The sequence below is a fragment of the Spermophilus citellus genome (genome assembly GCF_964194105.1).
Source record: "Spermophilus citellus genome assembly, chromosome: 10".
In the NCBI taxonomy this organism is placed as follows: Eukaryota; Metazoa; Chordata; class Mammalia; order Rodentia; family Sciuridae; genus Spermophilus; species Spermophilus citellus.
The window spans coordinates 38,683,009-38,710,983 of NC_138197.1; the positions used below are offsets into that span (position 1 = coordinate 38,683,009).

General features: G+C 36.9%; 1 protein-coding gene across 4 annotated transcripts in view; it reads left to right on the forward strand.

The window, feature by feature from the left end:
• The first annotated feature begins 3,958 nt into the window (after nt 1–3,958).
• The window catches only part of BORCS5 (BLOC-1 related complex subunit 5), a 117,762-nt gene continuing 93,745 nt past the window's right edge, over nt 3,959–27,975 (forward strand). The window contains exons 1-2 of one of the 4 annotated variants that reach the window (XR_014024141.1): nt 3,959–4,501; nt 6,864–7,007. Coding sequence is in view for 3 of the 4 variants with exons in the window: in XM_081310684.1 (XP_081166810.1) it covers nt 4,444–4,501; nt 6,864–7,007 (202 nt within the window). In the remaining variant the exon portion in view is untranslated. The remainder of the gene's footprint in view (nt 4,502–6,863; nt 7,008–27,975) is intronic. The other 3 variants (XM_081310684.1, XM_081310682.1, XM_081310683.1) reach the window with 3 other exon arrangements.

The window sequence follows — 27,975 nt, forward strand, 5'->3', positions numbered from 1 at the left end:
ACTCCAGAGTGATTTTCCACCGAAGTTACTGTCCTTATACAGTAAGGGATTGATTGATGCATTTGTGCATTTATCTCTGTTGTTGGGGCTGTTGTGTAAGTCCATCCTAGTAGACCTTTCCATCATTAGAAATGTCAGATTGTCCAGGCATGGTGGAGCACTCCTGTAATCTCAGGGACTGGTGAGATTGAGATAGGAGGATCCCAAGTTCAAGGACAGCCTCAACCGTTTTTTGAGGCCCTACGCCACTTAGCAACACCCTGTCTCAAAATGAAAAATAAAAAGGGGTAGAGATATAGCTCAGTGGTAGAGCACCCTTTGTTTCAATTCCCAGTACCAAAATTTAAAAAAAAAATTCAGATTAGTGTTTTGATACAATGAACTGTTATTGTTGAAGTGACAACAGTGAACAAAGGACAAAAATAATGATTAAGGAAGAGTTTTTATTGATATGAAACAGGTGTTTAAACTAGAAACCATATCCATTGTTGCCTCATTGCTTGAAGATTATTAATCCTCTTCTCTTGAGAGCTAGAAGTCCCATCTATGTAAAGGCATTTTTAAAAAGTATTTTATTCAGAAAACATGATTAAGAGCTGGGGCTCTAGCTCAGTGGCAGAGTGCTTGCCTGGCACGTGTGAGGCACTGGGTTCAATCCTCAGCACCACATAAAAATAAAATAAAACAAGGGTATGCTGTTGGGGAGGAAGGGAGCATGGGGCTATAGATGGTGGAATGAGATGGACATCATTATCCTAGGTACATGTATTTATTTATTTATATGTGGTGCTGAGGATTGAACCCAGGGCCTCACACGTGCCAGGCAAATGCTCTACCTCTAGAGCCCCTACTGCAGCCCTTCAGTAAATGTTTAACTAAAATATATTTGTTGCCAAACAATGGAAAATGTGCATAGATTGTAGAAGTTTGTTACTAAATCACTGTTCCCCTCACTCCCACCCCCAGACATACCTCCAAAATGACACATTTTTGAACCAGGAATGGTGTGACTCTACTTTGTATACAACCAGAGAAATAAAAATTTGTATTCCATATGTGTACTATAAATTGAAATGCATTTGCTGTCATGTATAACAAATTAGAATAAATAAATAAATTTTAAAAAGCCATACTGTCCTTCTATAATTCCAACAAATAAAAAATAAAAAGAAAGAAAACATGATTAAGTGCCTGTAAGGAAAATTGAAGAACAATAAGACATGAGCTCTACCTTCAAGATGTTTGTAATTCAGTAGAGACAGACAAGAAAACCAGTGGTTATGGAAAGAATAAATGTTATGATGGAAGCTGCTAACCATGGAAGTTCAGAGGTGGGCCTTTCAGAAAGGGATACCTAGGTTAAATCTTTTTAGGTTTAACATTCCTTAGGATGAAATTCACTTAGCTAGATTGGGAGGAAAAGGCTAACTAGTCCATATGGAAAAAGCACGACTATTTAGAAATTCAGTCCACCTGGCATGAACATTGCCTATATACAGAGAGGAACAGAGAATATTAATCAGAAAAAACAATTAATATTCTGGAAATTTCTCTCTGCCTGCCCATGGAGAATATACTGAAGGAGGTGAGGTCAGAGTCCTTGTGTCTTCCAGAAAATGGAAGAATTGATGAGCCCCTCAAAGGGTACAGATATAGAAGAGACAGGCTTTCCAGGACTTAGCGACTGGTTGGGGTAGTGGTAAAGGTAAACAGATTTCTGGCTTGGGAGACCCGATGGATGGGACTGCCAGGTAGTTAATTTGAAAAAGTCTTAGAAAATTTGAGTCCTGGTTTTTTCACTAATTAGTTGTGTGACCTAAATCACTTCTCTGTAAAATTAAGGAAGTAGTTTCTACTTTATAGGCAGGTCACATGAGGCTAATATATATATGAAAGTACTTTATTAACTTGAAAAGACTGTTCAGTTGTTCATTATCACACATACAATAACAAACACAACTTGCTACTCATGTGGAAGTGATTTTAGGGGTGCTAAAAGGCATCAATCCCAAATGTTTCCTACTTCTATAAAGTTCCACCATTAGAATCCTTATAAAAACACTCATTTCATTTTCTTGCCACCAGGATGTAAGTTTCCTAAGGACAGGGCCTGGGGTTTATTGGATTTCTTATCTTAGACTCTAACAAGCCCCCAGCACATTGCAGCCTCCTGTAAATATTGAGTTAGTCAATAAGGGCATTACATTTTCAGATATCCTTTTTCTGAATAGAACATTATGGAGATAAATTTACATAACACACAATCCACCCGTTTAAAGTGTACATATCGGTGGTTTTTAAAATAGTTGTATAACCACCATCACAATAAATTTTAGAACATTTCCCACATCTTCAGAAAGAAGCCCCCATATCCCATTAGTAATCACTCCCTTTATCCCCCTCAGCTTCCTTTTCAGCTTTAGGCCACAACAGATCTATTCTATACCTGTAATGCCTCTTCTGGACCTGTCATGTAAATGGAATTACAATATGTGGCAATATGCCTTTTTTTCCCCCCATTCCAGCGCTGGGGATGGAACCCAGGATCTAGAACATGCTAGGCAAGCACCCTGCCACTGAGCTACATCCCCAGTCCAATATATGGGCTTCTGTGATAAAACTTGAAAACATGATGCTGATTGAAAAAAGGCTTATCAATGTAGAAGAATTTATTAGCACTTACTCCCTTTTTTGGCCAAATAATATTGCACTATATGCATGTACCAATTTTATTTCTCCATTCATCAGGAGATGGGACAGAACCTCTCTTTTAAAATGAAATAGTCACCCAAAGGGAAGCATAAACAACATCATAATGCCACTATGGGTTGAGTATGGGACACAAAACAAACACACTTTGATGTGGAAGAGAGGGGACAAGAACTAGAATGAGTCTTTATTCCACTCCCCTTTTATCTCCTCTCTCACTCTTAAGGGAGGGCAGATCTGGAAGGCTAGCAAAGGGCTCTCCAGGAGGAAATGGTTTACCTGCTTAGTGAGTCCTTCCTAATCCCTTATCCCTTGAGGCTTATGTGAACCTCAAGAATATAGGTTCACCACCTTTTAGGAGCCTACTCTGATCTCAGGCAGTTTTTAGTTCTATCTTCATATTCTCTTAGAACACTGAACTTAACATTTGTTTGCAATTTTCTCATTGCAAACAAATTAGAGGAAAGAGCACCAAGTTTGAAATCAGACAGCTCTTAACATTATGAAATCAAATTTCATTAAAACTAAATGAGGTAAAATAGGGGACACACCTGTGATATAGAGGAGTAGACTTAAACATCGTTTAGTCAATTCGACATTCCTGAAATAGTATTTATGCATATAAAATCTCAAGGTATTGGCTTGTAATTTCTTGAAGGAAACAGTATAAAATAAGTTGCAAAGTCCTGAGAATCCTAGGGCACCCAACTCCTTGATGGCATTGCATTGCTAGTTTACATCCTCCAACCGCCAAATCTGCCATTTTGCATTACTTGCATTTCTTGCTCACCTGTTGCTAGTTCCAGAGTAACCTGGTAATTGTCAAGACGCCCAGAGAGTGCCTATGATATAGGATCATTTACTTACCTTTGAAGATGCACACTCACACTAATTAGGTGATCAGCATTTTCAATTTGTTATTTTCATCTCATTTCCAGTTATTTCCTTCACCCTCTCTTAATATTTTGTGTGTGTGTGTGTGTGATTTTCCACTTCCAAACTCCCAGTTTTCAAAGCTTTCCATCCGGACGGTTGAGGATTTGCATCCTAGGTTTATGTAGCACCATTCTTTCTCCATTTGTAAAACAGACTTCAAAATACCTATTTTGTAAAGTCGTTCTAGTATATGGGTGTGAGAATGCTCAATGTGTGGGTGGTGCTTAAAGGTGACGCATCTTTACAGTAGGAAAGGGCTTACCCTTTTAGGCCAGTTCTAGCTTTGAGGCGGTCAGGCTCTTAGAGGTGGACGGGCCCTTTAAGGAGACACCATTCTAGGCCGGGGAGCTGATTTCCTCTTCCCTCCCTTTGGCAGTGGGGTGGGGTGCGGTGGGGGCACCTCATAACCCGGAACTGAAGGCCTCGAGTCGCCGGAGCCGCCAATCCGCGTCCCGGAAGGAGCGAGCTGCGGGGTTCGAGCCAGTGAGTGAAAGCGGCGCCGCCCGCCGGTCGCAGACGCCGCAATGCTGGTGTCCCCCCGCCTTTTCATTTAGGGCTCTCGGAAGGAAAGAGGGCGAGCAGCGTGTATCCGCGCCGCGCCTCTTCGCACGTCTGTTCCCCAAATAGGGCCCCTTATCCTGGCCGCCCCGGTCCCTGCGCGGACTGGGCGCATCTTCCCGGCTTCACCGCGGCGCCCAGACTGTCTAGCGTCCCCGTCCCGGTCCCCAGTCCCTGCCCTGTCGCCAGAGCGGTCACTGCCTCGCCCGGCGTTCTTCCGCTGCCACCGCTGCTGGCACCATGGGCAGTGAGCAGAGCTCCGAGGCCGAGAGCCGACCCAACGATCTGAACTCCTCAGGTCGGTGCCCTAACTTCCTGCTCTCCTCCAGCCGGCTGGTCTGCTCGCGAGCAGGCTGCCTCCCAGGACGGCCGGCGGCAGCGCGTAGAAAGCCTTCACCATGCTTCCTTAAAAAAAAAAAAAAAAAAGTAACCGTCTGTCCTAGCCTTGATTTCCCCTAAGCCAACGCAGGCGCCGAGGCCCATTATTAATTTTAAAAACAGCCGTTTCTTCAGCTGCAGTGTCATCTTTTAACAACGACCTGATTAATTTTTGGCTCTAGTATTGGCGACTGAGATACTGAGATTCGGTTCACACAATGGATGGATCATAAACAGGACCTCCAAAACAGGCTTTCTTAAAAACGGGTTTTAGCGGGTTCTTTTTAGAAAAGATGTGCGATAGCTGTACAGTTTCCCTGAACCTTTGGATGTAAAGGTTTCCAGAAACTGCCTTTTCCCCTCAGGTGTCTTGGCTTCTTTTCTGATAGTATAGAAGTTGGTCAAATGGCAAACTCTTCTATTCTCCTCCTGTCCATATTTTTTTAGTTTGAGGTAGGAATGGGAAAATTACTATGCTGAGAATATAGTGAGTGCTCAAAAAAAAAAAAAAAAGGTGTTTAATTGAGGAACATTCCCCCCCTCCCTTTTTTTTTTTTTTTTTTTTTTTTTTTTTTGTTCTCCACAAATCCTGGGACTGCTAGGAATGCTCTGAATAAGCTTCAGGCCTGCTAATTCTAATTAACTCTGAGACCTATAAAGTGTCCTGGTTTTAGAATTGCTCTGTTCCTGGTAGAATTTGTCATTCTGAAAAGTAGAAGCTAACAGATCTAGGGATTATTCACTTTGAAGGATGTCCTTCAGGATTAGTTCAGACCTGAGTTCTGGGGGGGTTATGTTGGAACAGCTTTTAAAGGTGAGCAACATCAACTAGCTTTGTTAACATTCTTTCCTCAGAATATCATATGTTATAACAAACACAGTAATAATGGCTGCCTCTCAATTTCTTGCCCCTCAGGTCAGAAGCAGTTTGGGGAAAGGGGGGTGGCATTTTTAATTTCGTTGTTCACCCGTGAACTAACATCATAGGTTCATGCCTGATGTTAGAATTTGCCTATTCCCTCAAGTGCTTTACATATGTTTGTTTAATCTTTACAGTACCTTCATTTTAAGGATAAGATAATAGAGGCCAGTTAGAATGTTGTGAAGAAGGTATTTCTCCACTGGAGTCTGGGGAAGGAGGAATCACACTTATAATGGGAAAGATTTTTGTCATTGCTTTTATAAAATGTTAGGTGATTTGCCAAAAGTGATTAAGAAATCTTTCTTGAAGAGGAATAAAAGTAGCAAAGATTTCTTTTTTCTTTTTTTAGTTGTTGATAGACCTTTATTTTATTTATATGTGGTGCTGAGAATCAAACCCAGTGCCTCACACATGCCAGGCAAGTGCGCCACTACTGAGCCATAGCCCCAGCCCCACAGAGGTTTTTCTAAAAGAGTGAATGCCAAGAATCAGGAGACCAAATTCCAGAATGCAAAGCAGTTCAGTAACATCTCCTGGATGCACCTTTGAGACATGGCCATGATAAACTTGAGAATACTACCCCTCTAGAATGTAACACACTTCAAGAATTCATTCTTGCCCTAACCAGGAAGATGTTTGGGGGGCAGGTCTTGGTTTGGGAATCCTTTATGGTTTGAATTTCTTTCCTCCAAATGGATTCCATTTTCCTAAGGATCCTGAAATTGACCTGCCTCTGTAGCGGTTCTCCAAACTTCTGAATTTTGCCTCAGCCTAGAATAGACCTGTTGATTGTTTCTGTCCATGGAGTAATGCTGTAACAGAGGTAAAGGGACTGGAGTTTCAAGAATAGATCTATCATCTGAGTTGAGACCAGGGGCTTTCCCCATGACTAGACTCTATTATAAACACACCTGGCGGGCTGTGATAAGGTAGATAGCTTTGCAACCCTATTTGCACCAACAACCCATGCATTCCCAGTTTCTTTTCTAACTTTTCCTAGTATTGATCTTGGTCAAATCACAGCCAAATTTTGTACACTCATTTCCTCATTTGTAAAATAGGGACATATGTCAGAAGGATCAGGGGAATCAAAGGAAAAGTTTAAAACACAACCTGCCTATATTTTAGTGTACTGAATAATAAAATGTTTAGTTGTGAAAGTTCATACATGTTATATTCCTGTAATGTTTGGGTTTTTTTAATACCACAGAAAATAGAGGTTCTCCGAGAATTCATCCTCCTACCTAAAAAAAAATCTAGGTTTTATGATGTAAAAATACTCTAATTGTTACATTGAAAACAGCTGTGGTGAAGCAGAGTGCTACTATGCAGTTCCTGAGCAGTGTAACTTTATTTTCAGTGACTCCTTCTCCAGCTAAGCATAGAGCCAAGATGGATGATATTGTGGTTGTAGCTCAGGGCTCTCAGGCCTCACGGAATGTCAGCAATGATCCTGATGTCATCAAGTTACAAGAGATTCCAACTTTCCAGCCCCTTTTGAAAGGTAAGGGGTTGCATTTTGTCTTATGTGAACTTGCCAGAGAGGTTTATATGACTCCATTATTCTCTCTCTGGGTCTTTCCTTAAATGGCATCTTCTCCATGAAGCCTTCCTTGGTTACCCTATTTCAAATTATAGCCCTTTTCTCTGCTTGTTTTTTTTTTTTCTGCAGCATTCAGTCACCATTGACCTCTACTATAAATTTGTTTACTCGTGTTTTTCTGCTGTAATATGAACTCCATTATGGAAAAAACTTTCTATGTGTTAAAATTGAATCCCCAACACTTGAAATAGAGCCTAATGTACAGTAGGGACTGAGTAATGAATGAATAGTGTTAGAGTTGGCCCTTCCCTATTGTATTTCCCTGAAAAGATTTTAATTCTTATTTGTGATCTAGGCTATGGCTTGATTAGTTTAGACCCACAGAAAAACTTTTACAACCACTGATGCATTTATAATTAATTCTGGCAAGTATTTTGCATCAGAATGTATTTATGAGAGGCAAGAGCACCCACTTGATAAGCGTATTTTGAGGTCATATGAAGGCCATAACTTTATTGTTTTTATATCTGCATTAAGTGGTAGAAATGATTTTTCTGTTAAGTGAACAGTATTTATGCTGTAGTTCCTCAGGCATCCTCCTCCCCTCAATCCCATGTCCATCACCAAATGAGAAAACCATGAATTGTAAGGCCCAGTTTATTTAACCTGCACCTTAGTTTTCTGTTGCTATAACTTAATACTAAAGACTGGGTAATTTATTTGTTTACTTTTTCAGTACTTGGAATTGAACCCAGTGGCACTCTTATCAATGAGCTATACTTCTTGCCCTTTTTATTTTATATTTTGAGACAAGGTATTGATATGTTGTCCACACTGTCCTTGAATTTGTGATTCTCCTGCCTCAGCCTCCAGAGTAGTAGGGATTATAGGCTTGTGGCACAGTTCACAGCCGGACTGGGTAATTTATAAAGGATTTATTTACCTTACAGTTCTGGAAATCCAAGAGCTTGACACTGCTACCTGCGTGGCATCTAGTGAGGACTTATATGTTAGGTCATGACATGGTGAAGGATATCACATAGCTTGCTCCCTCTTCCTTTTGTAACAAAGACATTAATGCAGTCTTAGGTTCCCATCCTCATGACCTCATTTAATCCTAATCCCTTCCCAAATGCCCCATCTCCCAATCCATTAGAATATATTTTTGGGGATTAAGTTTCAGCATGAGTTTTGGAAAGGAGACCCAGGTCATAACGACCTGGTATCATATAATATAAAACATACACTTATATAAAACTGTTTGTATTAAAATGTTCCCCACATAAGATCCATTTAATTTTTGAATTAAATTGAATTAAAATCTATTTAATTATTTGAATAATTTGTGCAAGATCAGACAGCTGGCAAGCAGAGATTGAACTTGAATCTTCTTCACTGATATCAAGTCCTATATTAATTGCACTGTCCCATACTGTACTTAAGACAAATGTGCTATTTAATTATCCATATATCATCTTCCCAGAGTTTCATCTGCTTTACAGGTGAGTGGCCTCAGAGTTAGATTTTGATATCCTATTATCCATCTTATTAGTTTTTATTATTTTGAGGAACATGAGTCTCCAAAGAAACGAACATTAATGAAATTTCCAGCTGTACTTGTTCAGACAGATTAAAAGACATAACCTTTATCTTTTTTTGTTTGTTCTTTTTTAGATATACATGATGGTAGAATGTACTTTGACCTAGCTTTTACTTTAGAAACTTAAGAGTTGTATTCTCTAATCCATCCCTTTTGGAATTGCACAGAGTACTACCTACAGCCGCAAATTTTCATTCCCCATCTTCCTTTCATTCCCCATCTTCCTTTCATTCCCCATCTCCATCCTCTCACCTCCCAATTTCTTACAGTCCTAGGTGGGACCTTATGTGACCAATTAAAAAAAAAATATTTGTTAGTTGTAGGTGGACACAATGCCTTTATATTTATTTATTTATTTATTTATTTATTTATTTATTTATTTATTTATTTATTTTTATGTGGTGTTGAGAATCAAACCCAGTGCCTCACATGTGCTAGGCAAGCACTCTTTCACTGAGCCACAACCCCAGCCCAATTATGTGATTAATTCTTGTCTTCACCTTAGGAAACTACTCAAAACAAACAGAACTTTGAGATACACTAAATAATTTTCTGGGATTAGTTTTTTCATCATTTGAAATAATCAATACTTTATGATAATAAACTGATTAATAAGGAAAGTATCTAGAAGATTTGGTTAATGCCAAATACCACTTAATAGTAAAGCTAACCTCAGATTTAAATTCATCATTAACATCATCAACCATAAATGTTAATAATTAATGTGATATGGTTAATGTAACACAATGCTATGCAACTGAACTTGGTTGCATTGATAGTTGGGTTTTAATTGGGATTTTGCCATCAACTAATTATATTGCCCTTGTATTGTTTCTTACTGCTTCGTGCCTTTGTTATATAGAAATGTTGATGGCACACACCTGTAATTCCAGTGGTTTGGGAGGCTGAGGCAGGAGGATTGCAAGTTCAAAGCCAGCCTCAGCAATTTAGCAAGCCCCTAAGCAATTTACCGAGACCCTGTCTCTAAATAAAATATAAACAGGGCTGGGGATGTGGCTCAGTGGTTGAAAATAGTGAGGCACAGGTGACTGTTAAGAGGTTTTCTGGTGTTTGCCTAAGGAAGGTAGAGAAATCACTTGATGAGCCAGGCATACGTGCAAACCTGCAATCCCAGCAATGGGGAGCCGGAGGCAGGAAAATCGCAAGTTCCAGGCCAGCTTGGGTAATTTAGTGAGACCTGTTTCAAGATAAAAAGGGCTTGGGATGTAGGATGTAGCTCTGTGGTAAAGCACCCCTGGGTTCAATTCCAAAACAGGAAGAAGAAAAAAAAAAAGAAATTGTTTGAGAATGGTGGGATTCTAGAAATGGCAACATGTGACTGTGACCAGACTACAGGCAGAAATAAGCCAGTGTGCATTTACAGTAATACTCATCTTTCACTTGGGAAGAAGAAACCTTTTGGACCATGATTAGAAAATATAAGCAAAGGGAAAAGAAAATGGGTAGAGATAAATAAATACAGTTATGATAATAATGGCTGAAAATGCCCTCAATACTTTTGTGATAGTTACCATTTTTTCCATTTTATAGATTGACTTAGTTTACATAGCCTAAAGTCATGTAGCTATAGTGATAGCCCATCTTAAGATGGCATCAGGACACCTAGTTTCAACTATTTTGTATATAGGATATGACTCAGTTTCCAGTTTTAGCAAAGCCTATCATTTAACTCTCTAGGCTATGAGAGGAAATAGTATGGTGAAAGTGATGTTGTTCTGAGTTTTAAGGTGCAGCATATTTGTTGCAGAGCCTCCTGCTTAGACATTGTTCTGCGTGGTAATTTAAAACCCTGCCCTCTGTCTGCTAGGAGGCTGCTAGGGCCACTCATCACTGTCGCCTTTATACTCTGATCTCTTTTTTCCCCCCTTTACTGCTTTCAGGATGAGGCTATTTCTCAAAGTAGTAAAAAGGGCCACATAGTGAAGGCTGTACCCCCCAGGTTTGATTTCAGAAGCTTTTATTCAACTTAATGACAGTTTATTCTTTCAAAACAATATATTCAAATGTTACACAGAGTTCACTATTGTTCCATAATGTCACATGATGTAATAGTAATGCTGGTGGGTGATCTGCAGAGGCAGTGGCTGGGGAGTTTGGGGCTATTTGTATGACTGAGGTAATGTTTGCATTTTTAATAAGCAAGCAGATTCTTTCTTTGATTTTAACCCTTTTGCATAAATACCCTGGAGTATAATTTAGACTTTATAGTCCAAATGTCTGTTCCTCTCTCGTTTAAGTCAAAAGGGTTTTTCTTTTTCATGGCAATCTCTGAATTTAGCAATTTATTTTGACGTGTAAAGCATTTAATAGGAAATTAAGGATTAGAAAATTAGAAAATGGCAATAAATAGCTATGACAAACACAAACACAAAATGTCAGTTTGATGTAAGCTAGTAAGATTCTAAGGTGTTATAGATTTCTTAAAATTTATCCACTCATTTTTTAGTGAAGCCACTGTAGTTTGTCATTCTAATGAAATGAAATGTTTTCAAGAGAAAGACAATATTGTTGATATTTTATGTAAAAATGAAAGTTATTCTGTTAATTTTTGGATGAATATATGCATACATACATATGCATATGAAATTCTTTATAACTGACTTATCATTTTTGTCAGTGACCTTGAATCAACATAAGGAATTGTCTTACTGCCTAAGGAAGGGACTGTCCTTGTTACCAACAAAGTAAATCAAGCACATTGAGTATAGATGTTTAAATGACACTAAGCAGCATTGTTGGGCAATCTGAGTGTGGTGAAGGACATGACACATGTGAAATAGACTTTAATAATTGAAAAGAACCTGTCTTTTCTTGGTAGAACAAAATCTCATGGAACCACAATGAAGGATCTCAAGTCATATGAAATACTAAGAATTAGTACTTGAGATTGTAGCTGGGGGAGAATGAAGTGATGAGAAAGGGGAAAAGAGCATGCAGACTAGGGATGTAGCTCTGTGGTAGAGCTCTTGCCTAGCACGTGCAAGGCTTGGGTTCAAACCCTGGCACTACAAAGAACAAAAAAGAGTACATGAGGGAGTGAGATTTCAAATGATTAATTTCCTCACATTCTTCTCAATTACACTTCTGTCATGCAGACAAATAAAGGTGCAAAATCTTTGCATTCATCAGACATCTGCCTCTACTAGCTGTCAGACTTTATCACTGAATTGGAAAAAGGTATACCAAGTAGGGGCTTAGAGAATGGATCTTAATCAGAGCCATGGCTTAAAAGTAACTTCTAAGCCCAGGTTGATCCTAAGACTATTTTCTCTCAAAGACTATAATTAATTAAAAAATTATTCCTGATTACCTTGTAGATTTATTTTTGTGTGTAATAACTCTTCATTTAATCTTTGAAGTATGGCTATTAACCAGCACAGTGTTAGCCTTACTCAGAAAAGAGGGAAGTACCAGGTGAATGGTCACTTTAAACCAGTGAGCTGGTTCACTTTTTTCCTCACTCTAGTAAATCTCTTTGCATGCCTCATTACTGTTTCTTTCCTTAAATCTCAGAGGTTTCTGTGCCTTTCTCTGATATTTAATACTTCTGTTTTACTCTTCTGTTTCCTGGGATGTTGCTTCTATATTTGCATTTTCTCTAGCATCTAGCTTAGTGAACTACTTTTGTTCAGATATACAAATCATTCCATATTTAAAACAGAAAAGTAAAATATTTTCATTTCACTCCATTGCTCCTCCAGGCTACTATGCTTTCTGTTTTATAAATCTCTACTTCCAAACTTACTGCATGGCTACCACATGTTGTTTTTTCCTGCATCCTTTCTGCCTCATGCTTGTTGTTTTATTGATATTTGCTTCTTTGGAGGACAATTAGTGTTCTCTTTTCATGCCTAATGATTTTCTTAGTTCATGTCCTCCTCTTTTCCATATTGAACATTCACTTTACTTACTAATTCTACCTTCCTTTAGCGTCATGACCCAGTCCCCCCCACCCACCATGTAATGTACTTTTCTGTTTGCTCATTAGCTTCTGTTCTTCTCTGCATAACTCTTTTGGAGAACCAAAGTTCTAAGAACTTAAAGTGTTTTGAAATATAGACATCAAAATGATCATAAGTCACTAGCATCAGTTTCAACTTCTAGTCTTATTTCTTTAGCTATGAGCTAGTCAGTACAGCCATGTATTGTTACTTTAAGTTCTGCATTTTTTTAGTTGTAAATGGACACATACCTTTACTTTATTTATTTATTTTTATGTGGTGCTGAGGATCAAACACATACCTCACATGTACTAGGCAAGTGCTCTACCACTGAGCCACAACCCCAGCCCCCAAGCTCTTTTTCAAATATTTTGTTTAGAGGCAGGGTCTTACTGAGTTACTTAGGGCCTGGCTAAGTGGCTGAGGCTGGCTTTGAACTTGGCCATCCTCCTGCCTCAGCCTTCCGAGCCACTGAGATTACAGGCCTGCACCACAGCGTTCAGCCCTATTGTTAGTTTTTGCATAAGTATTTTGGAATTCTGTTTTTAGACATATTCACATTAACAATTCATAAATTGACCAGGCATCGTGGTGCATGCTGGTAATCCCAGTGACTCAAGAGGCTAAAACAGGATTGTGAGTTCAAAGCCAGCCTTAGCAATTTAGGTCCTGAGCAACTCAACAAGACCCTGTCTTTAAGTAAAAATATAAAAAAGGGATGGGGATGTGGCTCAGTGTACCAAAAAAAAAATCGATAAATTGATCTTCCATCATCATGAACATGTCCTTCTATTTGTGGTATTACTCCATCTCATAGTGTGTATTGTTTTATATTGATAACTTTCTTATCGTTTGCATAGTTTTTACCATTATTTTACTTATTTTTACCTAGTTATGTCTTCATATTTAAAGTATCTTGTAGAAAGTATAGAATAGTAGGGTCTTGCTTTTGTATCTAGGCTAACAGTCTGCCTTTTAATTAGTGGTGCAAAATTGATAAGATTGGATATAAGTCTACTATTTTCCTCTTCATTTTCTATTATGTTCTTGATTCTTTTCACTCTTTTCCAGCCTTTTGATCAATTGAATATTTTTTTAGTATTCCATTTTAGTTCCTTTATTTGCTTTATTTGTACTTCTTTGTATCATTTTTTAAGTGATTGCCCTAGGGATTACAATATGTATCCTTTATTTATCAGAGTTCACTGAGAGTTACTATTCTGTCACTTGGCATAACATGTAAGAACCTTTCAATGATATGGTTTCATTCACCTCCACTTCTTTGTGCTTTATCTGTTATAACACCTCCACTTTTTTGTGCTTTATCTGTCATATATAGTGTTATATATATATTAGAAATCCTACAGTAATTTTATGCACATGTATTTGTTTCAAACAATCATCTTTTAGAGAAATTAAGAGAAAAAGTTCCTGTTGGATGCCATTTATTCTTTAGTGCAAAGAACTTTTTTTTTTTTTTTTTAGTATTCCTTGCAGTGCAGATCAGCTGGGGAAAAAACCCTGACTTTATCTATCTGAAAATGTCATTTTTTTGCCCAGTTTTGTTGAACACTTGTTGTTATTTTTTTAATAATCACTTAGTTTTTGAAGTGATACTGTGAGACTATGAATCTCATTTTTTCACCATTCATAATACCTATTGATATTTCTTGCTTTAAACTAATTCTACTGTGTTTTCTGCCAAATGGTGATTTTTTAAAAAAAATTATAATTTCTTCATTTATTAATTTGCATACTGCTGTAAGAGAGCTTTCTCTCCTCCCTTTGTCTTTTCCCTTTCTCCCTTTCTCTTCATTTATTTATTTATTCATTTATTTTAATCAATGTGGAACAGTGGACTCCTGTTTTTGTTTTTTCAGATTACTGTTATTTATTTTCAGTCTTCAAATAGTCCAGATTTTCTGGGCATGGTGGTGCATGTCTGTAATCTTAGCTAGGTTGAGGCAGGAGAATTGCAATTTTGAGGCCAGCCTGGACAAGCTAGTGAGACCCTATCTCAAAATTAGAAAAAAGGCTGGAGGTGTAGCTTGGTTGTAGAGTGCCACTGAGTTCCATTCCAAGTACTGCAAAAAATAGAAACAAAAACCCTCCAGATTTGTCCAGTTGTGCCACCTTTAGTCGAGCTTCCTGTGTCCTTTAATAGATTTCTTCTTTCTTTTTTTTTCTTTTTTTTTTTTTTTTTTTTTTTTTTTTTTTGGTACTGTAGATTGAACTTGGGGACACTTGACCACTTCACATCCTTAGCCCTGTTTTGTATTTTATTTAGAGACAGGGTCTCACTGAGTAGCTTAGCACCTTGCCATTGCTGAAGCTGGCTTTGAACTCCCAATCCTCCTGCCCCAGCCTCCCCAGCTGCTAGGACAACAGGCATGCACAAAAACCCTCCAATTTGTCCAGTTGTGCCACCTTTAGTCAAACTTCCTGTGTCCTTTGATATATTTCTTTTTTTTTTTTTTTTTTTTTTTTTTTTGGTAACAGGGATTGAACTTGGGGGCACTTGACCACTGAGATATATTTCTTTTATTCTTTGAACATGTCTTTAGTTTCTGGAACAATATAATGTTCCACACTTATCTCATTGTTCCCTGTCTCTAGTCAGACATTTCTCAAAGGAACCCTGATTGTTTTAGTAGACAGTGGTATTTAGAAACCACTCCCTGAACCTTTCAGTGGATTGTACTAGGAATTACATATGTGTGCATAAACATACATACTCACACATTTATACCCATGTTATTTCTCTCTCTCTCTGTATATGTATATGTATGTATGAATATATATATATATATATATATATATATATATATATATATATATCTACATATATATAGAGAGAAAACAATGAGCTCATACTAATGTATGCCATGTGTTCACTGATTTCCAGGTTTAAGGTTCTTATCAGATACTTTGGCCATTAATTCAGGTGTTTTTTTTCTCCCCACTTATCTCAGCCTTTTTGTGGGACTCAGTGTCTGTGTTATACTAATTGATATTTTCTCACAGGTTACCAACATACCTTTCAGTTTTGACTTTTAGTCTTTTCCTTTCCGTCCTTTGGATAGTTTTGATTGCTGTGTTTCCAGATGCAGGCCTTTTCCCCCCTATTGTGTCTATACTGTTCTTAATTCATCCAAGTTATTTTAATGTCATACATTTCTGCTTCAGATGTACCCCCCTTGCTTAAATATCTTTTTCTACTTATAACACTTACGTTTTCCTCTGCTTTTTGAACCTATGGATTATAGATCATAATTTTTTTTAACTTCCTACTGGCTATTCTGTCATTTCTGAATGTGTTTTTTGTTGATTGAACTTTCTTGTGGTTATAGGTCATTTTTTCTGCTTATTTGCATGTCTGGAAAGTTTTTTTTAAATTGTATGCCAAACAGTATATTTTGGGTTTTAGTACTATATTCCTTTAATCTTTGTTTTGTGGCATCAGGGATTGAACCCAGGGGGCTCTTAACCACTGAGCCACATCCTCAGCCTGTTTTATTTTCAGTTTTGAGACAAAGTCTCACTGAGTTGCTTAGGGCCTTGTGAAGTTGCTGAGGATGGCTTTGACTTGTGATCCTCCTGCCTCAGCCTTTTGAGTTGCTAGGATTACAGGTGTATGCCATCACACCGAGTCTGGTGCTATGTTGCTTTAAAGGACACTGGGTTTTGTTCTGGTATATAAGTTATAAGTTACTTACAATCAATTTGACCCTTTTTATGCTTCCTTTTAAGTTCTTTTTTTTTTTTTAAGAGAGAGTGAGAGAGAAAGAGAGAGAGAGAGAGAATTTTTAATATTTATTTTTAGTTCTCGGGGGACACAACATCTTTGTTGGTATGTGGTGCTGAGGATCGAACCCGGGCCGCACGCATGCCAGGTGAGCGCGCTACCGCTCGAGCCACATCCCCAGCCCTCCTTTTAAGTTCTATTGGGGCTCATCTAAATCAATCTCTAGTTTAATTTAGTTATTACTAAGATGCTGTCTTTCTGAGTACTGTCTTTCTGGGTACTCTGTTACCCTGTGTTTTATGAAGTCTCTCTACTGTGGCTGGTGGAAACATGAAGTATTCTTAACCCTGTCTGCATTTAAGAAATTGTTTGGCTTACTTCTTTCCTGTAATTGTTCCTCCAGTCTCGTGGAATTTTACCATAAATTCACAGATTAATGTTTATCCAGAGAATTGAGGTTACTCCGTGCAGATCTCCGGCGTGCTGTCTTACTTTCTTATATTCTGATGTGTAAATCTAGGCACTTTAGTATCCCCAAACTCTTGTCTTCTCTCCAGCTCAGTGAGGCAGCTGGGCTTTTTCTTCCCCCCCATATCCTTCCTTCTATGAACTGAATGTTATCTCCCTAAAATTCACAGATTGAGATTCTAACCTCCAGTATGATATTATTAGGAAATGAAGCCACTAGGAGGTGATTTGATTATAAGGGTGAGTGCTTACGAGTGGAATTTGTGCCCTTTATAAGAAGAGGTGGGAGAGAAACTTGCTTCCTATCTCTCTCTGCCACATGAGCGCACACCGAGAAGATGGCCATTTGCAATCCAAAACAAATCTACCATCACCTAGATTTTGGATTTCTAGCTGTCAAAACTGTGAAAAATAAATGTTTATTGTTTTTTTTTAAAAGAGAGAGTGAGAGAGAGGGAGAGAGAAAGAGAATTTTAATATTTATTTTTTAGTATTTGGTGGACACAACATCTTTGTTTGTATGTGGTGCTGAGGATCAAACCCGGGCCGCACGCATGCCAGGCGAGCGCGCCACCGCTTGAGCCACATCCCTAGCCCAAATGTTTATTGTTAAGCCACCCATTCTATGGTATTCTTATTATATTAGCTCAAACTAAGCTGTGCTGGTCTATATCCTAGAAACTGCCTATATAACAGAAAGCTGGAGAAATGTAGAGCTTATTTTCCTTCTCTCAGGGATCAGAATCCTGCACTGCACTGCCAGTCATACAATATCTAAAAAAAAAAAGTGCTTCATATATTGTATCTGGTTTTCTAGTTATTGATAACTAGAAGGCATATGAACAGTTAATTCTTTGTGAGCAGAAGCATAAATAATTAAAAAAATGTTTTTTAATCCATATTTTTCTGTCTAGAACCACTTCTTTCATTTTTACTTAAGAGCTCTATGCCCAGTAGCCTTTGGTTCCTTTCTGCAACATATTGATAAACATCTACTAAGTGCCTAATAGTATGAGGGCAGTGGTGATACAAAAATATGACAGTTACTCCTTAGGGGCTTATATAGTTTCAGGAGCAATTCGGATAGGTAAATATCTCATATGACCAGTGACGTTGGCCTTATGCCCAAAAGATATGAATGGAGGAGGGAACTATTAATTTGGTTTAGAAGTTTGGGGCATACTTCATAGAGGAAGTATCATTGAGGGATGGGTATTCCTAGCTTTAAAGTCTTTTTTTTTTTTTAAAGAGAGAGAGAGAGAGAAGATAATTTTTTAATATTTATTTTTTAGTGTTTGGTGGACACAACATCTTATTTTTTTTTATGTGGTACTGAGGATCAAACCCAGTGCCCCACGCATGCCAGGCGAGCGTGCTACTGCTTGAGCCCCATCCCCAGCCCAGCTTTAAAGTCTTATATGTAAATAAAAGATATAATTCTAAATAATTAGACTATGCCAAAATTCTCTATTTAAAATCGTATTTGGAATGTACTGCTTTGATTTTCTTTTCCTTGCCTAAATATCATAAGTATGCAGGTTAAGTTCTGCTTTTAATTTTAAGCAATATTAAATGTTAACTTACTAGAATAACTGTCAATTTGTGTACTAGTTTACTTTATCTAAATTTTAAATGTGTTATATTATGAATTTAAACAAAAATAAATACCCAAGGATATATCTTTCTAAGCAATATTATTTCCTGTCTGAGTTAATGAATTATTCCTGTAGTATGAAAGTAAGAATGAACAAATGAACCTTCTAAGGTTCTGGTTTGTCAATAGTTTCTGCTAAGTAATGGCCTGGAAACATTCTAAGGATGAAGAGTATAAAATTCTGTATAAACATATAGAGTATAAACATCTTCATTTTTTCTCCTTTTCAGAAAATTCTCATATATATAAATTCTTCTATTTTTAAATATACATCTGAGACTGAAATATTAATTTAGGAAAGCTGAGGCTTTATAGGTATTTCCAGAATTAAAAAAAATTCCATTCTCCTCCCCATTTAGACATCTTATTTTGGTGCTAATTTTGTATTATTTGGATGTGATTGTAATAAGGTTTTCCAATTGGAGCAGAAGTGGAAGTCACATTCTCTTTTTGAGCTCTTGCTATTTATCAGATATTTTTAGGCTAGGCATACAAAAACCAAAAAGCATGATTCCCATGGAGAGCACAGTCTGCTGAGATTATATAGTTAACAGATAAATTGTAATTTAACACGAAAAGTGTTATAGTGTAATAATCCTTTTGGGCACTGAAAGTAAGGAACAGCTTATTCTGTCTGATGGAGATAGTAAAAATTGACAAGAATCAGAAAAACTTAGGATAATTTATATTTGCAATCTGTTAGATAGTACAGGTTGAATATTAGTTTTCCAAAATGCTTAGAACCAGAAATGTTACAGATTTCTGAATTTTTCAAAGTTTGGAATATTTTCATAGGTCCAAGATGCTCTGAAATCAAACTTTTCAAGTGCCAATGTGATTTTCAAAGAGTTTGAGGGGCTGGGGTTGTGGCTTAGTGGTAGAGCACTTGCCTAGCTTGTGAGAGGCACTAGGTTCGATTCTCAGCACCGCATAAAGATAAATAAAATAAAGGTCCATGACAACTAAAACAAATAAATAAAAAGTTTGAAATTTTGGAGCATTGTGGATTTTTGAATTAGGGATGTTCAACCTGTAATTATTTCCAAAACTTTGTTGTGCATAAGAAACTACTTGGAGGGCTGGGGTTGTAGCTCAGTGGAGGAGCACTTGCCTAGCATGTGTGAGGCCTTGGGTTAGATTTTGAGTACTATATATAAATAAAATAAAGACCCATTGACAACTAAAATAACATTTTAAAAAGAAGGAAAGAAACTACTTGGAGAAACTTTTTTAAAAAATGGTGATTATTGGACCCCAACCTCATGGATTCTGGTTAGTAGGTTCGGGTGTAAGATTAGTATTCTAGGTGATTCTGAAGTGAGTCCATGGACTGTGCTTTGGAAAACATTAGCTTTTTGATATCACAAGAACTGTGAAATCACTCAACAAAATGATTTTAGACTTTTTTTTTGTACTGGGGATTAAACCCAAGAGTGCTTTACCATTAGCTATATATCCTTAGTACTTTTTATTCTTTGTTTTGAGACAGGGTCTTACTAAATCTCTGAGACTGGCCTTGAATTTGTAATCTTCCTGCCTCAGCCTCCAGAGTTGCTGAGATTACAGGCATGTGCCACTGTGTCTAGCTAGATACTTTAAAAAGAGATGTGGTTATTTAAAGAGTATTTTGAAATCTGTTATTAGGTTTTTAATCTTATTAGATGAACTCTGTCATTCAAACTATGATTCACATTTGATGACTGTACGTTAAAATTTTGGATTCATTGAAAATTCATTGTAGAGGACTCTGCTGAAACTGTCACAGGTTTTAAATAATTTTAACATATTCTTTACCAAAATTCAGTTTTACAGAAAGCCAATAAAATGAAAAGTAATGTTTTAAAGAATAAGTTTAGATAGATAATAAATTATTTTCTGCTGAAATGATGAAAAAACATTTTCAAAAATTTCTAAAATTTTTATTGACTGAAAATGTCAGTAGGCAATATATGTGTACAGAAATGCAGTTTTTATTTACAAGGTTTTTGGAACAGATTGTCACAGTTGGGGGTTGCTTTGCTCTTCAGTCTTTTCAACTGAAGGCTCTGCTTTGACTTACACTTAAGATAGTAATATCTTGTTAAGTTTTATGTTGTGTCTAGATTAGTATTTACTATGAGAAGTGAAACAGATAAACCTCAGTGAGAGGAGTTAACAGTAATGTCAGTCAAAGATAAATTAAAATATTTTTAATGCTACTAAATACCACCATTTATCCTCATATTTTGACATTTTTTCATAAGATGGCTTCCTTTTAATTTACAGCAGATCTGTTTTCAGCACTTTTGCCACTAGATGTCACTATACTAAAACAATTAATGAGTTGGTTGACCCTACAACTTATGTCAGTATTTTTAAAGGCCTTTGGTTAATAATATTTACTCTGTGGTGTCTGGATTTCTTTAAAAAAAAAAAAAACTGATCATAGCTCACCTAGGTTCACAAGCTAGTCTGGAAAAATATACACGTTCTGGGATGTATTCATAATCTGTAATTACTTGTTTTAGTGTTAAGACAAAAAAGGAAAAAAAATCATATTGCAGGAAACTTTTTAGTGATCTTAATTTTTAGGAGAAAAACCTCTACTTTCACTCTATTGCTATACTCAAAGGAGTAATTCAGTTTACTAGAAACAATCCAAATATCCATCAACTTATGAGTGGATGAACAAAATGCCATGTATGCATACAGTGGAATACTAGACAGCACTAAAAAGAAACAACTGATACATCCAGCAACATGGATGAACTGCAGAAACATTATGCTTGGATTCAGGACAGCCAACTTTGGGTGATGAGACCTCTCACCATGGTAGAAGCAGGAAAAAAATATAGGGGAAGAAATATATATGAAAGATGGTTTGATCTAACTGGATAGTAAGAGGTTTGAATAAGAAGGCCATATCAAAATGATTTTAAGTTTAAAGTTAATCTCTGGTTCACCCTCTAGTCCTGGTCAATCTCAGATATGCTTTATGGACATTTCATATACATGGAACCATACAGTTTGTATGGGTTTTGTTTTGTTTTTAGTCTGACTTCCAGTTTTTTATTATTATATGTAATGCTGTTATGAGGCTTTGTGCCCAGTGTGTTCAGGTGAATGTTTTCTTTTGCATGGGTTCCTAGAGTGCAGAGGGTAGATTGTATAGTAAACCTATGTTTACTTTTACTAAACTGCTAGCTTTTTCCAAAATTTTACATCAATGTATGAGGATTCCATTTTCTCTTTCTGGTTGTAGCCAACAGAGTGCTTATGTAATGATATCTCATTGTGGTTTTCATTTATATTTCTCTAATGATGATGAGATTTTTTTTATGAATGTATTAACTATTCATATACTTTTTAAATATATTCAATACTTTTTAAGTATATGAATATATATAATACACTTATATATAATATATTAGCTATTCATATACTTTCAAAGTATATTAATATACTTTTTTAAAAAAATTGGATGCCAAGCCCAACACAAAGACCACAGTTACATTTTTTTTAAGAGAGAGAAAGATTGAGAGAGAAAGTCTTTTTTGTAGATGGACACAACACAATGCCTTTATTTTTATGTGGTGCTGAGAATCAAATCCAGGTCCCGCCTGTGCTAGGCAAGCGCTCTACCGCTGAGCCACAATCCCAGCCCCAGTATTAATATATTTTTTAAGTATATTCATATACTTTTTAAGTAAAATGGCTATATTAGTCTTTTGCCCACTTTAAAATTGTTTTTAACTTTTTTTAAACATAGGTGCTCTTTTAAAGTGTACTGTGTGATCATTAGATCGAGTGTTCTATATGTGTTAGTTATGTCAGTTATGTTTGATGGTGTGGTGTTTGAGTTTTCTATATTCCTACTGACTTTTTGTCTAGTTTTATCGATTACTGAGAGTAAGGCACTGAATTACTTCTCTGATATAGTTGAATTGTCTTTTGCTCCTCTCTTTTTAGGTTTAGTATATCTAGGTGTGTGCGTGCGTGCGTGCGTGCGTGTGTGTGTGTATTTAGAATACTTAGGTCTTCCTGATATAAAATATGGAATGCCATTCTTATCTCTAATAATACTTTTTGTCTTAAAGTCTATTTTATCTGTTATTAATGTAGCCATTCTTTCTTTTATGGTACTCTGATGGTATGTCTTTATCCTATCCTTTTTCTTTCAACCTTTTGATATCTTTGAATCTAAGATGTATCTTTTGTACATAGCATGTTGTTGGATCTTAATGTTTTATCCCATTTGACACACTGTATCTTTTTGTTTTTAGGGGCAGTTAGGAGCGGGATATTGAGGACTGAACCCTTGTGCATGCTAGGCAAGCCCTGTACAAGAAGAGCCCTCTCAGCTCTTTACTTTTGGCTGAGGTGTAAAACCATTCACTATTTATGTAATTATTGAACAGGTTGGATTTGCCTTTTTGGTATTTGTTTTCCATGCATTCTTTTTTTAAAAAATATTTTTATTTGTTGTTGATGGATATTTATTTATTTATTTATTTATATGCAGTGCTGAGAATGGAACCCACTGCCTCTCACATACTAGGCAAGTGCTCTACCACGGAGCCACAATCCCAGCCTGAATCATGCATTCTTAATCTGTTTTGTTCCCCTCCATTCCTACTTGTCTGCCTCCCCTTTTCTGTATTAAATAAATATTTTTAGTGTACTGTTTTAACTCTTTTGTTGATTTTTTAAACTATTATTTTTGAAGTTGTTTTCTTAGTGGCTGCTCCAGGGATTCCAATTTTCATCTTAATTTATCAGAGTCTACTTCATATTCATACTGAATTCTGATAAAATATATACACTTTACTCTGATCTCGTTTCATTTGTTCCCCTTCTTTCTTCTATTATTATGTTATCTATACATTTATAAACCCAGAACACAGTGTCCTAGTTATTGCTTTAATTTTTGGTCTTTTAAAAGAATTAAGATATGAATGCCATTATATTTATAGAATCTTTTATATTAACTCACACTTGTCATTTTTGTTTCTAATTTTTTCTTGAAGTGTGAGTCATCAGTTGTCACTTCCTTTCAACCTAAAGAGATTTCCCTTAGTGTTGCCTATAACACAGGTCTACTAGCAGTGGATTTTCTGTTTTTGCTTACCTAGTAAGGTCCTTATTTTATTTTCATTTTTGATGTATAAATTTGCTGGACATGGAATTCTTGGTTGACAGATTTTTTTTTCTCAGCATTTTGTATACCTTGGCGGTGGGGGGGGGCAGTTAACAGGGATTGAACCCAGGGGCACTTAACCACTGAGCCACATTTGTACTCCATCCATTCCTTTTTTTCTCCCAAGTTTTTATTTAATATTTTTTGTGGTTGTAGATGAACAGAATGCCTTTATCTTGTTTGTTTATATGTGGTGCTAAGGATTGAACCCAGTGCTGCACATATGCTAGGCAAGCACTCTGCCACTGAGCTACAGCCCCAATACTAAAGATTTTTTTTTTTTTTTTTTTTTGAGACAGCTTTCATTAAGTTACTTAGGACCTCACTAAGTTGCTGAGCCTGGCTTTGAACTTGCCATCTTCCTGCCTTGGCCTCCTGAGCTGCTGGGATTAAATGCATGTCACCGTGCCTGGCAACATTTTGTATTTTTCCACTCTCTTTTAGATGAGTAGCTTTTCCTTTGCTTTTTTCAGGATTTTTCTTTTGACTTTGGTTTTCAACACCTTGTCTAGGTGTTGGTCTCTTTGTGTTTATTCTACTGAAGGTTCATTGAACTTCTTGAATGTATGGAGTGATGTTTTTCATCAGATTTGGTAAACTATCCTGGATATTTTGTTATACTTGTGTTGGCATATTTGATGTGGCACAGATCTCTTGAGGCTTTATTAATTTTTCTGTGATATTCTTTTTTTTAATATTTATTTTTTAGTTCTCGGTGGACACATCTTTGTTTGTATGTGGTGCTGAGGATCGAACCCGGGCCGCACTCATGCCAGGCGAGCGTGCTACCGCTTGAACCACATCCCCAGCCCTGTGATATTCTTTGCTGTTTTTGTTTTTGGTATGGGGGATTGAACCCGGCCAAGGAAGCTTTACCATGAACTACATCCCCAGCCCTTTTTAATGTTTTTATTTTGAGACAGGGACTTACTAAGTTGCCTAGGACCTGGCTAAGTTGCTGAGGCTGGCCTCAAACTTAAAATTCTCTTGCCTCAATCAATCTCCTGACCCTCTGGGATTAAAGGCATGTCACCGTGTTCGGCTGTTCTCTTTTCTTTAAATTGGATAATTTCTGTTTTCAGACTCACTGGTTCTTTTTTCCTGATATCCCAAAATTGCTATGGAGATGCTCAGGTGAATTTTTTGTTTTAGTTATTGATTTTTTTTTTCAACTCCAGAATTTCCATTTGATCACACACACACACACACACACACACACACACACACAAAACACACACACACACACACATACGTTTCTGTCTTCTAATTGAGAATCTCTAAGTAGATCATTATTGTCATACCTCTATTTAATTCTTTCATTGTGATTTCTTTTAATTCTCTTATTCATAACAACCTCTTGGAAATTTTTGTCATTTCTAGTGTCTTGGAAACTCAGTTTCTGTTTACTGCTTTTCTTTTTTATTTTTCTGTGAGTATGAGTTATACTTACCTATTTCTTTGTTTTGTAATTTTTTTGTAAGAATAGGGCATGTTAGGTAATGTATTACAGTAATTCTAGATTCTGATTCCCCCAAGATTGTTGTTATTTTTTGTGTTCATTTTTCTTTTTTAGTGACATATTTGCTGAACTTGTGAGATTTCTTTTCTGTGTTTGTGGCCATTGATTTCTCAGGACCACTACTCCCCCCTTTTTTCCCTTTACTTTTTAAAAAAAATTATTGATTTGTTCCAATTTATTACACATGACAGGAGAATGCATTTCAGTTCATAGTATAAAAATGGAGCACATTTTTTCACTTCTCTGGTTGTGCAAAAAGTGAGTCACATCATTTGTGTCTTCATATATGTACCTAGGGTAATGATGTCCATCTCATTCTACCATCTTTCCTATCCCCTGCCCATCCCCTCTCCTCCCTCCCCTTTATCCTATCCACAGTTCCTCCATTTCTTCCATGTTCCTCTCTGACTCTCATTATGGATCAGTATCCACTTATCAGAGAAAACATTTAGCTTTTGGTTTTTAGAGATTGACTAACTTCACTTAGTATGGTATTCTCCAACTCCATCCATTTACCTGCAAATACCATGATTTTATTTTCTTTTAATGCTAAATAATATTCCATTGAATATATATACCACAGTTTCTTTATCCATTCATCTATTGAAGGACATCTATGTTGGTTCCACAATTTAGGTATTGTGAATTGTGCTCCTTTAAACATTAATGTAGTCACGTCACTGTAGTGTGCTGTTTTTAAGTCCTTGGTATAAACCAAGGAGTGGGATAGCTGGGGCAAATGGTGATCCATTCCAAGTTTTCTAAGGAATCTCCATAATGCTTTCCAGATTGGTTGCACCAATTTGCAGTCCCACAACGTAAGAGTGTGCCTTTCCCCCCACATCCTTGCCAACACTTATTGTTTCTTGTATTCTTTTTAATTAATTAAATAAATAATTAATTTTAATTAGCTAAATATATGATAGCAGAATGCATTTTGATTTATTGTACACAATTGCAGTACAACTTTTCATTTCTCTGGTTGTACACAATATAGTGTCTCACCACATCTACAGTCATACATGTACTTAGGGTAATGATGTTCATATCATTCCACCATCTTTTCTGCCCCCATGTCCTCTCCCCATCTCTTTCTTACCTTTGCCCAAAGTTTCTCCATTTTCCCCATGCCCCCCCCCCGCCTCATTATGGATCAGCATATGGATCTCTCTTGTTAGAGAGAACATTCAGCCTGTGGTTTTTTGGGATTGACTGACTTTCCTTAGCATGATATTCTCCAACTCCATCTATTTACCTACAAATGCCATAATTTTATTCTCTTTTAATACTGAATAAAATTTCATTTTATATGTATACCACAGTTTATTTATCCATTCATCTTTTGAAGGGCATCTTGGTTGCTTCCATAGTTTAGCTATTGTGAATTGAGCTGCTATAAATATTGATGTGGCTGCGTTACTATAGTATGCTGATTTTTAAGTCCTTTGGGTATAGTCTGAGGAGGGGGATAGCTGGGTCAAATGGTAGTCCATTCCTAGTTTTCTAAGGAATCTTCATACTGCTTTCCAGATTGGTTGCACCAATTTGCAGTCCCACCAGCAATGTATGAGCGTGCCCCTCCACATCCTTGCCAACATTTATTGTTGTCTGTATTCTTGATAACTACCATTCTGACTGGTATGAGATGAAATCTTTGAGTAATTTTGATTTGTATTTCTCTAATATAGAGATGTTGAGCATTTTTTCATATATTTGTTGATTGAATGTATATCTTCTTCTAAGAAGTGTCTGTTCAGCTCCTTAGCCCTTCTGTGTATTAGACTATCCCCCTTTTTTTAAACTGGTAATCATAATTTCAGATTTCTGTGGGTCAGAGATTTAGGAAAAACTTAAGACAGTTTTACTTTATCTCTTATATGATTGCAGTCAGTATTCTGTGGCTGAAGCTGGAATAGCAGGGGTTGGAGCATCTGAGAGCAGCAGCTGTCTGTACTTCTTTCTTTATTCATATGGTCACAGGTTCTATCCATATATCTGCCTGCTGCTTATATTTATGTATATTTTGAATTATGATTTCTAGGGGACTGTCCTTATGTCTACATGTGTTACTAGCCAGTTATTAACCAAAGATTACACTTAACCACCTGGATCCAGGAAGGCTTGGTCATCTTCCAAAGGCTCTCTGCGCATGTAGGGTAGCACGTTAAAAGCTCAGGTTATTTCAAGTCTCCTCCATCTTGTATTTTCTGCTTGTTTCTTTCATCTCCCTTCTTGACATGCATACACCCTCAGTGTCAGCTAGGAATGTATGACTGGTGAACCCTTTGCTACAGATGCATACAGCCTCAATCAGGAATAAGCTTGCCTCAGCCATGAGCCTCTTGCTAGTATAGTTTTTGGCACATACTACTTGCCTATCTCTGGGACAGTCAGTTTTCTTTGATGACACTGATGGCTATGGATGTTACCCATTGCTCCAAATAAGTCAGCCTGTCCTGCAGCAGAAAAGCTGCTTATTCTCATAACCTGCCTATTCTGGTACATCTGCTTCAACTAAGGGAAGAGGGATAGGAGAAAATTCAGGTTCAGATGCTACAGGATTTCCATTGTTGCTACACATGTTCAGCTATTTTGAAGACATAACTGTTTCTGGATTGTCATATAGGTTGATTTACCGAGCCCTGAAATTGCTGTTTTTACTAATTTTGTCCAGTTTACAGTTACTCATTGTGGAACAGTCATTTATTTTCTCACTTAGCTCTAGCGTGAAGTTCCATCTGTCACATTCATTTGCTTTTAATCTAGTTTTGTGCTTTTTTTTTTTTTGGTGGTGCTGGGAATTGA